This window comes from Colossoma macropomum, unplaced genomic scaffold (assembly GCF_904425465.1).
Source record: "Colossoma macropomum unplaced genomic scaffold, Colossoma_macropomum, whole genome shotgun sequence".
Classification (NCBI taxonomy): domain Eukaryota; kingdom Metazoa; phylum Chordata; class Actinopteri; order Characiformes; family Serrasalmidae; genus Colossoma; species Colossoma macropomum.
In genome coordinates this window covers 20,882,108-20,899,422 of record NW_023494798.1, presented here as the reverse complement: position 1 = coordinate 20,899,422, position 17,315 = coordinate 20,882,108, and the positions used below count along the sequence as shown (strand labels likewise).

Genomic DNA, 17,315 nt, shown 5'->3' with positions numbered 1-17,315 from the left:
TAATCTCTGGTTTAGAGTAAAAATCCTGCTATGAAAAACAGAGTGAAACTGCTTAGAAGCATCAGATTAAAGGCTCTCATTTACACAGCCATAACCAGAGCATCATATAATAACGCTTTTTACAGAATGACTGAAAAAAATGGCTTCAAACATACAAATGTTCGGTTGGAAAGATGCCCAACCCACTGTAAAACATGCAACCTGCTGGGTAGACTTGTTTTTAGGGTGTTCTTCTGGATCCATTGGACCACTCATTTGGGGCAGGAGGATTATTCTGACACAAGCCTCATTTTTTGGTTCTTCTGAACTGAAATGTTATGTTTCAGAAGTGATGTGTTTTGTCTCACATATGCAGTTTGCCTAAATACAGCCAGTGTGGTTGAAGTTATTCACCAAAATAGTCAAATGTGAGTGGGTTTTTTGTATGTATGAGTGTATTTAAAGCAGATAAATGTGTACTCTTACTGTAATAAATAAATCAATAAATAATAGCATCTCAAAGAGCAGGCCTGAAAATCCTTGCCCATATATTAGTTCAAGGATTTGGACACTTTTGCCATTTAGCCATTGATAAACTGCCATGAAGTTCTTTAAGTTACTTCATAAAATGTTTAGCAATGTGATTTTTGTTTTAGAGAAAAATAAAAAAAAACTTTTAGCCTAACATCAAACTGATGGTAGACTTTTTGTTTGGGCAAAGTCTGGAGAGGAATTCCAGACTGTACTGAGGCTACTGTAAAGCACAGAGGTGGAAACATCAAAGTCTGGGGCTGTTATTATTACAGTGATGTCAGTAAGCTTGTGTTCACTGATGGGGTCATAAAGTCCGAAGTGTCCAAAGAAATTTTGGATGCAAACCTGCAGACATCTGCAAAGAAACAGAATAGAGCTCAAAATAGCGCATGTTTCAGAATGATAACAATAATGATAACACACCAGCCACCAAGAATACTGTGCCAAAAAATGACTGCAATGGAAAAGAAATAAACATTACTTGGTTAGAGATCTTGTTTCCTAGCATGATAAACTTCAAATTCTAGGGCTGCTGTAAAGGCTATAACATGGCCAGTGGGTGGGTCACCCCCACTCCACCTGCAAGAGCAGCGCAAGAGCAGAGAGAGAGAGAGAGGGTTAAAATGTCCCCCTGTTCGAAACCCTGCTCGTGACATCTCGTATAAGTAAAAATAAAGCGTGACAACTTAATAAGCTGTGGGAACAAGATAATGAAGCCATGGCCACGACTTAGTAAGGCGTGGGAATGAGATAATTATTTCTTGACTGCAGCTTAATAAGGCATGATCTCGTTCCCACACCTTACTAAGTCATGGCCAAGCATTATTGTTATTCATATCGCTGTCACTAGCAGGGCTCCGTAGGAGGAGATGTTTCAGTGTGAGCCCAGTATGGAGCCCTGCTGGTGACATCCCATATAAATAAAAATAATACACGGCCACGTCTTATTAACGCGTGGAAATGAGATCCTAATGCGTGGCAATGACTTAGTAAGGCGTGGGAATGAGATAATTAAGTCGTGGCCACGCATTATTTTTTATTTATTTATACAGGATGTCACCAGCGGGTCTCCGTAGCTCAGAGAGGGGGGGGGTGGTCCTGTCGTTCGCTCAGAGAGAGAGAGAGAGAGAGAGAGAGAGAGAGAGAGAGAGAGAGAGAGAGAGAGAGAGAGAGAGAGAGAGATGTTCCAGTGTGAGCTCCTGTGATTGGGTGGCGTGGATGAGTAGATGACGGGAAAACTCAGTGGAAGTTGGAGATGAAGCAGGAGTGACTCCCTAAAATCGCTCGTCTCTGCGCGCCGCCTGTGCTGACTGTGTTCTCGCTGCAGCACGTGAGTAAACCGACTAGAGCGACACTCACCCGTCTTCACTCAGAGAGGAGTAAACGGCTCTGTTACAGTGCAGTGACAGGATCTCTGTGTGAGTGAGCTTTATGAGCTTTAGTGGTCTGACGTGTTTACATACTGCGAGTGAGGGGAGTATGGGAAATAAATGAGGATACGGCGTAAAGAGTGGAGAAAGCCTAGCCTACAGCATCAGGATAAAAATGATCCAGTACCCAGCCTCACAGCTGCTGCTAGGCTTGGAAATGATGATAAAGGGCGGTAGGGCGACGCCCACTGACCCACTGTCTGATACAGGGCTGTCTGATACTGCACTATATGTGCTAAGGAAGGTTCAACTTGGCAACTTTCACCTTATTTTTCATTCCAGAGTGCTTCATGAGTCAGAGCTTCTGCTTTATTCTCTCTTTCTCTAGGTCTGATTGTATGTAATAGCTTTTTTCTTATGTTCCCATCATTAGAATAAATGCTTTAGCTTGTTTTTGTACCTGTTTGTGAGATCGAGCACAAATAAGATTGTATTAATTAACTATTTATCTGTTTGCTTATTTTGTCATACTGTGTTGAAAACTGTGCCAGTAATTATCCGCTCAGTCATCACTCAGCCTTCAGCATATCACTGCTGTGGGAACAGAACCTTGTCCCTCTATTTTTGTTGTTTTTTATTTTTCCAATATGATTTGAAAATGCCATTTGGCCTTACACTTTGTCAGAATTTCAGAACAATTAAGATCTTAGAATTAGATCTTGTTCCATTAACTTCCACCGAAAGTTGGGGACTTTTTTCCTTTCCCTGTAAAATGACCTTTTTGGAATAAAGCCTTTTACAAAGTTTTGTTCCAACCGCAACGATATGTATGTCTGATGAGTGCAGGGGTCTGTATGTCTGTGTCTGCAGTATGGCTGATTACCTGATCAGTGGAGGGACAGGCTATGTGCCCGAAGACGGACTTACTGCCCAGCAGCTCTTCGCTATAGGAGACGGTCTCACATACAAGTAAGTCTATCTGACTCTCATCACTGCTGTATTCAAGCTTTATACATGGCTCTTCAAAGTAAAGGCAGTGATTAAATATAGAACTGTGACAATCAAAGAACTATTTGAATGCATAAATGGTTCTTTGCATGGTTAAATGGTTCTCAACCTGCTGCATATGGTTCTCAGAATCTTAAAAAATGGTTCTGTATAGCACCAAAAGGGGTTCTGCTATTGTTACAAACCATAGAAACTTTTTTGGTACTATATAAAACCCTTTTTGCTAAGAGTGTAGGCCTGTAAGAAAGTTTGACTTTTACAAAGTCTCATTTTTTTTGAGGACAAGCTCTCAATGGCTTAAACAGTCTGAAAAAGCACTAAGTATGTATTTATTTATTTATCAATTAATTTTTGAGGTGTACACATGTACAAAAGTGGTTCCTCAAGGGTTCTTAAGGAAAGGCAATGGTGATATATAGAACTGTGACAACTCAAAGAGCCATTTGAATGCGCAAATGCTTCTTAGCAGGGTTAAATGGTTCTTGTCTGGAATGACCCTTCATATAAACCTTTTCAGTATGATTCTGTATAGCACCAAAAAAGGTTCTGTAATTGTTACAGGCCATAGAGCCTTTTTTGGTACTATATAGAGCCCTTTTTTGCTAAGAGTGTGGTGTGTATACAGCTTGTTTTATAGACAGGCACTTCTTCAGACATCTATCAGGGAGATGACTCTGAGCTCTATGGCAACCTTCGGAGTGTATCCATAGAAACAGAGCACTTCATGGTTCTAAGGCCTACAAGAGAGCAAAGAGAGAGAGAGAGAGAGAGAGAGAGAGGTGTTTAGAGAAATCTGAAAAACAGGTCATGGCCTTTCTTGTCTCGGCTATCAAACAGGAATAGCCACCTTTGATGATATTATCAAAGATATGAAGATGTGCTCCTAGCCACTCATTAGCAGAGCAGTGGTCTCAGTCTATTTCTGTCCGCTTGGCCGGATTCTTTAATCTTCCCTAATGGAGGCTTTATCTGTGGTAGATCACAGACTGGAGGACACTCTGAAATGCAGCAGTGGGCCTGCCGTTCTGCTGTGCTCTCTGCGTCTCTGTCTGAAACATGTGCTTATGCATTTCCTCATCAGGGTTAAGATTACTGATGGCCGCCCTTTGGCTGCCTGTGTGTCTCTCCTGTCCTCTGGTCTGACGGTAATGCTGCTTTCACAGAGACACTGTGTGGTGATGACACAGTTAAGAACATTAACAGGACGTCTCTGGGCGCCATACTCTTAAGTAGATTATGTAACTCTTTACAGTACCGGATCATCATACACAAGCGCACACACTTGCTGACAAGTCACACACTGGAAAATACGTCACTGCTCCTCGTATCACTGTATCCTACATAATTTTGTTTTGCACTATTTGAAAACACCAGATGGCCTTTGATGAATGGGTCTATAGGAAATGGTCAAGAATTACGTTTCTTTCTACTATGAAGTTGCTAAATCAAAGAAACAAAAATATCTTATTACACTGACATTATGCTCATATCTGTGCCTTCTGCTCAAACAACTATACTGCAATTGTAATTATAAGCAGTGATGGAAAGTGGTTACACTTAGGACATGGAAAATCACTTGAACAAGTGTGTCTAAGTCCGTACTGTTCACCTTCTGCTGGTAAAAAGTGGCTGTAGGAGGAGCTCACACTCTCCTCACACTCAGCCAAACCTGTGAGGATTGATTTTTACATCTGGTTTGTTGGGTCCAAGGCCATTTTGTGTGTAATTTGCTTCACTGCAATATACAATGAGAATTAGACAGGTGTCATTTGTACTCATCATAAAAGATTTGGTGACACAGCTGTTCAAAATGTGTTTAATACAGCTAAGCATGCTTTCTTTGTTGATGTGCAAACACATACCAAGCTTATTTTGAGCAAAGTAATATCTAACTTGTCACATATGTGACAATATTAGTGACAGTGCTATCTTGGGAATAATGCCAAACCCCACATATTTCTCTCTTTGTTGTGATTACAGGTGTTTAAACTGCCTTTGAAGCAAGATTCAACCTGTGCTTTAACAATAGTTTGGAAAGGAAACTGTTGTCATTACTATAAACCTGCTCTTCATACCAAGGAAGACACTTTGATGACTGAGTATCTGCAGAATATACTCAGTTTTAGCACATAGCTGCTTTATGTTAACAAAACCTTTGCAGTCATTTTTTTCTTACTTGAAGTAATACCAAGAAAATGAAAATTTGAAAAGAAAATAGTGTCGTCAAACTTTTGATGGGCAATGTATGTACACTAGTTACATATTAACCCCTTACATGGCCATGGACCCACAGGCAGGCCCAAAGTTTTGTTACACACTTCTGTAACCTAAGATTAGCTCAGCCAGTTTGCACTGAAGTCCCTGCATTTACTGAATAATCTAAAAACTTTAGTATATTATAAGCCTGGGATTTTAAAGGGTTAATAACCTGTAATATTAATAATTGCTGTTATTTTATTAAATAATAGCTTACATTGTATACTGAAATACTATAGATAGACAGCATATTTTGGGATGTTTCAAAATGAATGATTTTATTTTTTATTCTTTTGAGTACACCAAGACAGTGTTAAATGATAAAAAATATAAAAGTGATAAAAATGATCTATTTATTGTCATTTCTTGCTAAGCCATCTGTCTGACATCTGATTACCATGTTTCAAATACAAGGCATTCTGGATGTTAATCATGTACAGCTCTGTTCATCATTCTCTAAAATGTCTTCACTTTTTCAGCTTCCTAAAAATTAACTGAAATCTGTGAAGTCTGTAGAGTAATAGTACTGAAATAGAATACGTTTCATTATGCACCATCAACATTTTTTTTTATTGAAAACAGTTCTAGTGCATGTCTGTCTATCTAACATTATTTCTGCTCTCACTGATGTTATTCTGAACTAACCGAGGCCCTAATGTCCCTTTTTTCTTTGCCTCAGTGATTTCCTAATCCTGCCTGGGTTCATCGACTTCACCTCTGATGAAGTGGTGAGTACTCTTGGAACATGTTGCTGAGCCTGGGTTCCTTATATTTCCCTCGAGGACTTAATTATATGTGTGTTCGGTAAATATAATACATTTAGTAAATACAGTACATTTGGTTCAGTGAGGGGGAATTTTCCTAATTAAATTGTGAGCTAAAGGTCTCCTCTGTCGGCTCTGAGATGGAAAAGCTGAGTCAGTTGCTGTGCAAACTGAAATCAAAGCGAAGCAGTGAATGGAGCGTTAGATATACAGCTGGTTATGGGACGGTGGAAAGGGGTGAGAGAGTGCAAATGAGCTGTGCAAATGAGAGGCTCAGGTGGTGTTAAAATCCCAGATGTATAGGACATGTTCTCACAGGCAGGGAGGCTGAGGAGTGTGTGTTTGTGTGTAGGTGTGTGTAAGCACATGAGAGTGGGTGAGAAGAGGACTGAGACTCAAATGCCTCTGTATGTAATAGACCAATGAAAGTTGCAAGTTTGGTTTCTTTTAGATGCTTAAAGAGCCTATTTCATGGAAAATTACATTTTCTTTGCTTTTTTTTTAATAAAAGAGAGTATCTAAGCATAATATTCACTCCCAGTCCATGCAGTCCAAATATAGAAACTTAGCAGCTTCACTGTTTTTGTGAAGTCACAAAACATGAATGCATTTCCACGTATCCACCTATTCAGCCTGCATCAGCTTAGTGTTAAAGTTATAAGGAGTGTGTAGCACGGCATGTGCTACTCCGGGCTCAAGGAGGACGCTGGAGGCAGGGTTTAGGGTTGCAGCAGCCATCTCTTTAATCCAAAACAACCAAAAACAGACAAACCCAAACAATACAAAGAACCTAAGCTGGCCACTCTTCAGTGGCTTCAGTCCCTTTAGCCTCAATAAGGAGCTTTCCAGCTCCTCAGTCTCTTGCTGCTGCTGCGTGTCCCTCTCTCTCTCTCTCTCTGTTCCCTCTCAGCTCTTTTAAAAGGCGCTCGAGCACCTGAGCCGAGAGGGAACGAGAGCTCGCTGCTCCGCCTCCTCGTCACCGCCCCCAGCTGGCGGCTCAGCCGCCCGGGTCGAAGGTGAGGTGTAGTGGCGCGGCCTCGCTGCGTAACAGGGGGCGGGGCCCAGGCGGCGGAGCTCGGGACTCGCTCCTTCCCCTGGTGCCTCTCGTTACCGGCACCGTCGTCGTCTTCCTCCTCCCGCCGTCACTCTGCGCCACTCCGAAGAGCTCGGGCTTTTCGCTCCGCCCCCTCCACACTCGCGGCTCTCTTCCTGCCGCCCTGGCCGAGGTTCGTCGCCGCTGGGTGTTCGGGCCCCGCCTTCCTGCCGACTCTCGCGGCCGTCATCGTCGGGGCCCGGGGGGCGGGCGCATGCCACAGAGTGTTTCAGCCTGGGCTGCTTTTTGAATGCAGCATAATACATGGAAGCCAATCAAAGCAGACCTTATTAACCCCTTAAATGGCCATGCACCCACAATTGGGCCCAAAGTTTTATTACACATTTCTATAACCTAAGAATAGTCCTCCATTAGGGAAGTCCCTGTAGTTCCTGAGTAATAAACGAGATTTTAAGAGGTTCACATATATAAAATTTAAAAGTACATTAACTTTAATTGTTTAATTCATAGGGATAAAATGAGGTTGGAAAATAGACATGTAAAAATTAATTATGACTGTTTTGTTACATAAATCCATACAAGTGTCACAAGTGGTCTTCATGGAAAAATAAAATTCAGTAAACTTTGGGATATGGGCCCTTTAGGATGTAAGTAATAATTTACAATTAATATGTTATTAGGTGTAACTGCTGATCTTGTGCTGACTTGGCTCAGTTGCTGTTTTGATCATGAGCTTAATTGTGTCTCTGAAGTGTTTATGTGCGCTGGCAAGAGAAATTGGTAGTGTATGTTTGGGAGGCTAAATTAGTGCCCTGCTAATTTAGATGGTGAGCAGTGCTTATGTTTTGCACTTCAAATTCAGCTAGAGGAAGATGAATAGAAGAGAGAGAGGGGGAGATAGCAAATAGGAGATAGGAGCTTAAACAACTAAATATAAATATCTCAAATTTTACAGTGTTTAGTGTGTTCAACCTTGGCCTTTATCACAGCTTCAAAAGACTTGCTCTCAGTTTTTCGTCAGTTTTCATCTTCAAAGTCTTAGAAGTTGGTTACATTTTCTGCTTCTCACAATCCAAGTAATCTCAACCACAATCAGTGATGTTGAGGTCTGGACTCTGGGGTGGTCAGTCCATTGTTCTGAGAAGCTTCTTTGTTTGATTTGCGAATTTTCTTTTTTTTTGTCTATTCACTTTTTTCAATAACGTCTTGATAGCTTCACCTTTTAGACAAATCTGAAGCAACAGTGGAGTTTAATTTGTTCCTCTCTCTAAAAGATGAAAGCAGGTACTGTTTATCTAAAGGTGACAGTTTTGGTGGTCTACCATGTCTTGCACTGTTGTTAGGAGCCTTACGTTTTAGTCATCTTTCAGTTCTAGTTTTGGAAACTCCTGTCTGGTTTTCACCTTCCTCATGCAACTGGATTATCTCATATCTAATCTCCTCAGGAAAATTTGCTGAAAAATGAATAACTTGTACTCAGTGACTGTTTTGAGTGGAAATTAAATAAATAAAGTTCTCTGACTTTTGAGCAATACTGTATTTAGGGGTTGTTAGCATCAGAGACATTTTCTAACCACAATCAAGTTCTTTTCTTTGTGTAATTTATAGTGTTGGTGGATGACAAACATATCATCACTATTATTAGAACACATTGTGTCTCTGAAACAGTAAGTTCATAGAGAAAGGAAAAATAAAAACATTCTTAACAAAATGAATTTTGAACCTTTTTTATCGGTCCATTTGTCATGAAATATTCACCTAATGTGAAAGGTAACTGGCATTTTCAAATGTGATGTCATTTAGGATCTGACCTCTGCCCTGACTCGGAAGATAACCCTGAAGACCCCTCTCATTTCTTCACCAATGGACACTGTGACCGAGTCTTCCATGGCCATTGCTATGGCTGTGAGTACGATACACAAACAAAAAGTGAAGTAATACAAAAATGTAGTTCATTCTCATGACCTTCTGCTGATTTGTGCGTTAGCTCATGGGTGGGATTGGGATCATCCATCACAACTGCACTCCAGAATTCCAAGCAAATGAGGTTCGGAAAGTTAAGGTGAGTGGAACAATCTCAGTGCTACAAGATGAGTGTAATTAGATTGAATTATTAAGCCTATTATGAAGAAACTGAATCTAATTTTCTCTCACGCTTCACTGAGGCCTATAATCAGTAGAGTGTTTTGTATATTATGGCAGAAATTCGAGCAGGGTTTTATCACAGATCCAGTTGTGATGAGTCCCCGGCACACGGTGGGGGATGTATTTGAGGCTAAGGTCTGGCACGGCTTCTCCGGAATCCCCATTACAGAAACTGGCAAGATGGGCAGCAAGCTGGTGGGCATCGTTACATCACGAGACATCGACTTCCTCTCAGAGAAGGACTATGACAGACCGTTGGAAGAGGTTTGTGGTTTATCTTTGATTATTAACTTATGACAGATGAGTCGTCTTGCTTTAGAGTATGGAAGTACTCATCAATAGCAAGGCCACTCTATGTAAAGTTCTTTAAATTGCAATTGCTGTGAATTTGTGATCTTTTAAATCCAGGCGATGACAAAGAGGGAGGATTTAGTAGTTGCACCAGCAGGTGTTACGCTAAAAGAGGCCAACGACATCCTGCAGCGCAGCAAAAAAGGTATGCTTGTTTATTTCAAGTTCTTTATTGTCATACACACAGAACTTTACATAGTACTGTAGGAAATTCTTAATTACGTTCTAGCACTTTTGACACAGGTATAAATACAAAAATAGTGCATATTCATGCTCAAAATAGCATACATACTCTCTCTCATATGATAAGGGCTAAATGGTTATTGGCTCGAACCTTTAATTGGTATAGAAAGTTTACATTACAGTATGTGGAGGTTCTTCAAACTTTATAGCTTTTTCACACTTGCATATCTCATTTATAATATTGGTTCTATTTGTTCTTTAGGGAATCAAATGTTGTTCTTCATTGCCGTTGCTTCAAAGAACATTTTTGGCATTTATTTTTAAAAGGTACAAAATACACACAATATTGTAAAGAGATTTTTCACAAGTAATTTTGGAGCATTTATATCGGCCCAATCGTCATGAAACGTTCACACAATGCAAAGAACACCTGCTGTGTTCAAATGATGAACAATGATGATACTCCTTTTCACCTTTGCTTAGCTGAGCGCCATTCATTTTCAGATCTCCGCTGGTGCACTGACAATGAGTTTTGTTGATCACAGGTAAGCTGCCCATCGTGAATGACAGTGATGAGCTGGTTGCTATAATTGCCCGCACTGATCTGAAGAAGAACAGAGACTACCCTCTGGCCTCCAAAGACTCCCGTAAACAGCTGCTGTGCGGTGCCGCTATCGGTACCCGTGAGGACGACAAGTACCGACTGGATCTGCTCATGCAGGCAGGAGTGGACGTGGTGGTGCTGGTAGGTTTGGACTTTTAAAAGGACTGTGATTTAGGCAGCATCTTTACACTTTCATGAGACCTGAGTGCACTCTCAATGATAAATGTTCCCAAATAATTCTTGCATTGGACATACAGTTCTAGGAAAAATCTTTAATCAGTGTGAAAACTTGTAAAAGGTTCTTCACACTTGCATATTTACAAAAATGATTCTTGAAAAAACATCCAGGGGACAGTACAGAACTAGAAGCAATTCTTCTCTGGCATCCAGTATTCCCTGTGCCAACACGCCTGATCCAACTCATCAGCTAATTATCAAGTTCTTCGTGAGCTGGATTAGTTGTGATGCAGTAGGGAATATTTTAAGTAGTGCAAGGCAGTGGGTGCCCAGAACGGGAGTTAAGAGCTCTTGAGCTAGTATTTCTTATCTTGTTCTTTCCTGTGGGACTGTATATGAATAGGACTCGGGAATGATTGTAGTGAGTTATGCCTGTTGTCTCTGTATGTGTCTTACAGGACTCATCTCAGGGAAACTCAGTGTTTCAAATCAGCATGATCAACTATATTAAACAGAAATACCCTGAGCTACAGGTGGTGGGGGGCAATGGTGAGTTATTATTTTTTACCTTTCCATTTTTTGTAGATACAGAGAGGATTAAAGCCAATGTAAATTAAAATTACTTGGTTCTTTTCATGTATTTTTTTGTTTCTCTCTGCCTCTGTGTAGTTGTAACAGCGGCTCAGGCTAAGAATTTAATTGATGCTGGTGTGGATGCTCTTAGAGTGGGCATGGGCTGTGGATCCATCTGCATCACACAGGAAGGTGGGTATATACATGTATGGGTGTCACTATATAATTGAGTAATGTTGTGTATTGTTTGTATAATGTTATTTTTTATTTTGAAAATTATGTTATGATGCTCTTTGTAAAATAGATCTGTGACACTGTGTGTGTTTTTTCTGCAGTGATGGCATGTGGGAGACCCCAGGGCACCTCTGTCTATAAGGTGGCAGAGTACGCTCGCCGTTTTGGCGTGCCAGTCATCGCTGATGGTGGCATTCAGACAGTTGGGCATGTAGTGAAGGCTCTGGCTCTGGGAGCATCCACAGGTGTCTATTCTGATGATCTAGTGCATTTAAACTACAAGTTTGGGATGCATTTAAGGGATATGTACCTGGGCTGGATCAATATGAACATTTTGTTATCAGTACTGATTTTAAAGGCCTAAAATTTCTGATAACTCATATCAGCTGATATAACTTTATAGCCATGGTCAAAAATGAAAAGACCCATATATTTTTCTTGATTTATTGTTTTCCTATTGAAGGCCACATTTTTGTGGGTGTATGTGTTTTTTAATTTTTACCATGAAGTTTTCAAACCTCTCTTTATCCCTTAAAATTAAGTGTTTATGTTACAGCACATTTAAGACTGATGTGTAAATGACCTCTGTTTTGTTTGGCTGTCCCGTATTGTGCCTCATTCAAAAAGCAGCATAGCTGAAACTCCTTTATCTTGATTGTGAAATGGCGAGGCTAAGAATGGGCTGTATAGGTGCATTTACAGTGCAAAAATATTACTCACTTAAGCACATTAAAAACACCTATCTCAGCAGTAAGTGTGTTTTTGCTTGCAAGTAAACATAAATACAGTAAAAATAATAGTATTTCCTATTCTTATCTTCAAAAAAGTAGTTGATCTCTGGTTGTAGATTTCTCCTTGATGCCCCCAGCCACCACATATAGTTATTAAATTCCATCTGCATTACACCTGATTTGACAGTTGTTGTCAAATCTAGTATTGATTGAGCCAAACTAGGTATTGGACGATAACTACAAATAGTACTGGAGTGCTAGTGTGGAGAGGTTTGGAATGGTTAAACAAACCCATCAACAAAACCACTTCTTACTGAATTAATGTCTTTTGTATTTATTCTAATATAAATGTTTTTCTTAGTAAATAAATATTTACTGAGGAAATAAATAGCTTTTTAACTGTAATTTTCTGAGGTTCTCAGATCTTTTGCACTATATATAAATATATCACAAACAGACATCAACAAACAACAGTGCATTCAAAAAGGACTATTTTTGGAGCTTAGTTTCCATACATGGACTGGTCAGTGAACAGTACATTTTGAAACAATGTTAATGTTTTAGACAAAACTTTTTTTTCAAGGGAAATTTAGTTTTCCTTGATAAGGGCTCATTAAACAGACCCCAATAGTTTTAGTTAAGCAGTTCTATACTGACCGATAGCTGTTTATTATGTGAAATTGTATGACAATTTTAAGCACAAACAACTGCTGTCTTGAAGGAATGAATAGCTCAGTGTGATGGTCAGGCAAGACCCTGCATTCATAAAGTTAGTAACTAGCGCCTGACAGTTTAGCCGTATAACCAGCAAAATTCACCTCACTTTACAGCTGGTTGTTCTTTGCAGCATGTTGACTGTTGTTCAAGACAGTATTATATTTCTGAACTTTATTAGTTATTAGTACTTTAGGCTTTTGGCAAAGGTGGATAAACCTGTGGAACCTTGTTATCAGCCAAATGATGTATTGATCAGGCCCTAATACATATGCAGCTTAATCACCACAGGGCAGTCCGTTCAGTTAGTTAATGGCTTTCTGTCTGTTTATTTCTCTGCTGTCCTTGGTGTCTTTTTAACTGCTTTCCTCTTATCTATTTCCTTTTACCTATTATGTAACAGTGATGATGGGCTCCTTGCTAGCAGCCACGACAGAAGCACCTGGGGAGTATTTTTTCTCTGATGGAGTACGGTTGAAGAAGTACCGTGGTATGGGCTCTCTGGATGCCATGGAGAAGAACAGTGGTAGCCAGAAGCGCTACTTCAGGTATGTACATACTCACACAAACGCACACGTATGGATGTAAAAGATTATAAGTATAAGTGTAAGATTTTGTCTGTGTTCTCTACATGTCTGAATGTATGTGTTTGTGAATGTGTGTGTTACAGTGAAGGTGATAAGGTGAAGGTAGCTCAGGGAGTATCTGGCTCGGTTCAGGATAAAGGTTCAATCCATAAATTTGTCCCATACCTCATTGCTGGAATCCAACATGGCTGCCAGGATATTGGAGCAAAGAGCCTGTCAATCTTGCGGTAAGAGCATGACTCAGCTTAATCTCTTTGGAGGACTGTAGAGGTGATGCCACAAGGCTAATGACGGATATTAAGTCCTTAACTCCTTAAACTACAAGGGGCCTTCATTTGACTTCCTCACTGTTATCACTATACATATTAGTTTCACAGTAGTTGCCAAATAATTCATAGCAGATACTGAATAAGTCTTAACATCAATAAATCAATAGTTTATGGGGTTAAGAATGGCAGGAATGGAAAGTCCATGATTATATGTCTTTCTGTCCACCCGTGTGAATTTTTTTGTGTAATGCTTTATTTTAAAAATGTTCATTGACACACTTGCATGCAAGGCAGCCACACTCTGAACCAGACAGCAAAATCCATTTCACAAAGATTCTGCAAACTGTGTCTTAGTGAGGAGATGTGTGTGTTTGTGTGTGTGATGCTCTTTTTGTTGTATATGTAGTTCTATGATGTACTCTGGAGAGCTGAAGTTTGAGAAGAGGACTATGTCTGCTCAGGTGGAAGGGGGCGTCCATGGCCTGCACTCGTAAGTGTCCATCGTCTCTGTTCTCTCCATTTTACCATCCTGGCCCCTCAGTGACCGTGTCTCTGTGGCTCCTTCTTAATCCTGCCGTGCTCAGTGAACACTACATCAGCTCTTATGCAGCACTACAAAGAGTGCTCAGGACACACAGGTGCTGAGACTGAGGAATAGCCTTATCTGTTTGTTCTCATAGTTTTTGGACCCTTTTCTGTTTATTTCATGCACAGTTTTGTGAGTAGTAATTCAGAACTCCATAGGCTTCTCCTGAAATCCATATGGAAGTCAAGCTGCTTGAAGGCACTTTTTCAGGAGTTTCAGATTTAGGTAACTATGTATTCATCTGCTGTGCAAATGCCATCTACAATAAGACGTCAAGCTAAAAGTACCAAACTAGTATCCTCAAACTATTAACTTTTTAATGTCTTAATGACTGATTCCTTATATCAGGCATGGGGAATTCAGGTCCTGGAAAACAGGAATCCTGCACCGTTTCTGTCCAGGCAAAACACTAACCATGCTAAACTCTGGCGCAGTTTTAACGTAGGATAGCAGAAATACAGTAGATCCTGCCTTAGCTGGCACAATTGACTTAGATTTAGGGGGAATTTCCCAGTCATTGATTAAGCCTTGTATTAAACTGTAGAGTCAATGATGAATTACAATTGACAAATCTTTGTCAGTCAGGGCTTAATCTTGGTTTGCAAAATTAGCCCTGGATGTTCATTATCATGAAAAGGGTCCATTAACTTAAAACTTTGTACAATATATAAGATACAGTTCTGCACACTAAGCTGCATGCTGAATGCTCTACTAAAATTTTACATTATGCTATTTACTTACTTACTCTAACCAGGCGAAAAAATTATGGAGAGGGCAGCAAGATAGAAACAAACTTCATCAGTAGCACACCTGTTGAGATCATTCTTAAAGCCTAGAGTTCAGACACTCAGCAATCCCCTCTTAGTTTTTGCTGTCCTCCCAAAAGACTACATCCCCATACCTTCTGATGGAATTGTAGAGTTTACATGTGAAATTGTCTTCTTCTCCTTTCTTTTATGCACTCATCGTAGATATTCTTTTGTGCCATGTAAGTACTCAGTCCTCATGTCTGTGCCTCTGTTGTAACCAGTGGTGGAGGGGATTGTATTATATATTTAGTGAGATTTAGGACCTTTAGTGAAGTTCACTTTTTCTTCCTTAAGGCCCATCTCTCCCTATAATGTCTTGTGTAGATGATCCCGATGTCCTTCTGCAGCTCTGAAGCCCTGTGTCTGTACCCAACCTGTACTCTGTTAAAGGGATAATTTGGCTAAAAATGCTATTTTTGAAAACATTAAGCAGAGTTTCTGCCTTGCTAACATTCATTTATTGCAACAAGCATTTTTGACCAACCTATACTTTTAACTTTAATCAGTAGTCACTGGAGGAGTGTCAGAACATATCAGATCATTTCTACGTCCAAGTGCTGCTATATGTACAGCAGTACAATGACATTTACTTTAATCTTTTAAAGCTGATATTTATTATTGTCATTTTTCTATACTGTTCAAATGGAATTACGTAGTAAATTTACATAGTAGGTTATTATATGTGTGTGTGATTTACATTCTTTAGTTTAAAGCAGGGGTGCCCAAATGTTTTGCCTTGGGGGTCCAAAGTGCTATGTTTGTGGTGGGCTGAGGACCAAAAAGACAAAGCATTATACAGATAAAGAAGATGGGCAGGTTATAAATTGGGTTTTTAAGAATGTTTTTTATATTACACTACTTTTTGTTACTAAAATCCTTTAAAAATACAAATTTTGAAAGAAAATAAGAAATAGAAAAGTACAAAATATGCTCTCTCATTGGGTGAGGTGAGCTGTGTTAGGGTAACTTTCTTGAAGGTCAAATTAAACGTCCACATTGGCCAATTGGCCACATTTTGGGCAGCCCTGGCTTAGAGTCTGCACTTTTCTGCTTTTTTCAATGTCAAGAAATGACAGAAACATAGCAAAACAAAATGATATGCAGTAACAGTAACTTTTCAAATTAAAATCATAATAAAATATCTCCACTTTCTGTTATGCACCCAAATGTGCTTCTGAAAATGTCTGTTTTAGTGAGCTGTGCTTTTGTTAAAGCCTATGAAAACTGCAACCTCTAAGAGCTGAAATGTTTAAAATTGGCAAATAATAATAATTAACAAATAATAAATGCATGCTTTCTCTTCTTTCTAACTTTCATCATACTTTCTCTCCTTTTTCATTATTTTCTCTTTGGATGTTAATAATGTTTTTTGTCTTTTTGATGTAGTTATGAGAAGCGGTTATACTGAGGGTGGCAGCAGAGGCCAGATGAGAGCATTCCCCAATGTTCCTACCCCAACTGTGACCAAACACAACGGATTCATGTGATCCTTACACATCCTTCACTTCTCCCATCCTCCCTCCTTCCCCCCGGTCATCCTTCTCTGAAGAAAAGGTGGTCTGTTGTTCCTTACCTGCTGTGATCTGGAGTTTGGTCCAGCAGCAGCAGTGCAGGTACCTGCACGCTGACCTCATAACACAGACCTGAACATTACTGTGCACTTTCTGCTCTTTCTATTGCGTGAAACTGTATCAGTGGGGTCTCTTGGCTTGTGCTGTGTATGACAGTCCTGTCATGTCCTCAGTGTATGATAGACCTCACAGGTTAGTATAAACAATCTAATGCTTTCAAATATCAAGCACTGTGGCACCACATACTGTAACTTCCTCACCATGGCACTCTGCAAGAAACACAGACTCCTTTTCTTTGACTATAATTTATATTGTGGCCACTGTAACCAAAAGTCTTATCTGTGGGCCTACTAGCAATAAGCTCTGATACTGTGACGTGACTGGTTTTTAAGGCACTAAGGGGGACTGTATGTAAGGCTGCGAATGGCAAGCTAAAAGTAATAAGGTTTATGTGAATGTAAACCACTGAAAAAGAGCATGTGGGCTAGTTCACAAGCTGCTTATTTCAGAATGCTTCTAAGGTTCTCCCTTTAGCCAGCTAAGAATATGGAACCAGAAGCTAAGAATTAGCCTTAAAATCAGGGATCCCCTCAACCTGCTCGCCTTATGAATGAAAGCAAAGTGTAGAACTAAGATGTCACATGAGAGAACTCTCAGATTGGAATTTATTGTAGTTTTTCATTCAGACATTGTGAGACCCTGAGTCTTGACAATTAGAAATATTGGCATATAATAAAGTACATTGACATATGATTTGTCAAGAACAAAAATATACTAATAAGTGGCTGCAGTGACGGTAATGTAATGAAAACAGTT

General features: G+C 39.8%; 1 protein-coding gene across 2 annotated transcripts; it reads left to right on the top strand.

The window, feature by feature from the left end:
* The first annotated feature begins 1,685 nt into the window (after nt 1-1,685).
* On the top strand, nt 1,686-17,110 carry impdh1a (IMP (inosine 5'-monophosphate) dehydrogenase 1a). Of its 2 annotated transcripts, XM_036585605.1 has the most exons (16): nt 1,686-1,843; nt 2,754-2,852; nt 5,827-5,875; nt 8,769-8,870; nt 8,953-9,027; nt 9,168-9,374; nt 9,519-9,606; nt 10,190-10,389; nt 10,884-10,974; nt 11,095-11,190; nt 11,334-11,477; nt 13,081-13,225; nt 13,348-13,491; nt 13,940-14,023; nt 15,091-15,107; nt 16,315-17,110. In XM_036585605.1, exons 2-16 carry the CDS (start codon nt 2,755-2,757, stop codon nt 16,413-16,415), a joined length of 1,641 nt encoding a protein of 546 aa, XP_036441498.1. In that variant the 5' UTR covers nt 1,686-1,843; nt 2,754; the 3' UTR covers nt 16,416-17,110. The 2 variants fall into 2 exon arrangements, with proteins under 2 accessions (XP_036441498.1, XP_036441499.1); XM_036585606.1 differs by lacking the exon at nt 15,091-15,107 and having other exon boundaries at nt 16,315-16,454.
* The last annotated feature ends 205 nt before the right edge of the window (nt 17,111-17,315 follow it).

Bases quoted from the DNA above. Each gene is read 5' to 3' on its own strand.
- impdh1a (XM_036585605.1), top strand. From the start codon at position 2,755: ATGGCTGATTACCTGATCAGTGGAGGGACAGGCTATGTGCCCGAAGAC. The intron at 9,028-9,167 runs GTGAGTGGAACA...ATATTATGGCAG, and splicing joins ATGAGGTTCGGAAAGTTAAG to AAATTCGAGCAGGGTTTTAT. The intron at 10,390-10,883 runs GTAGGTTTGGAC...TGTGTCTTACAG, and splicing joins GAGTGGACGTGGTGGTGCTG to GACTCATCTCAGGGAAACTC.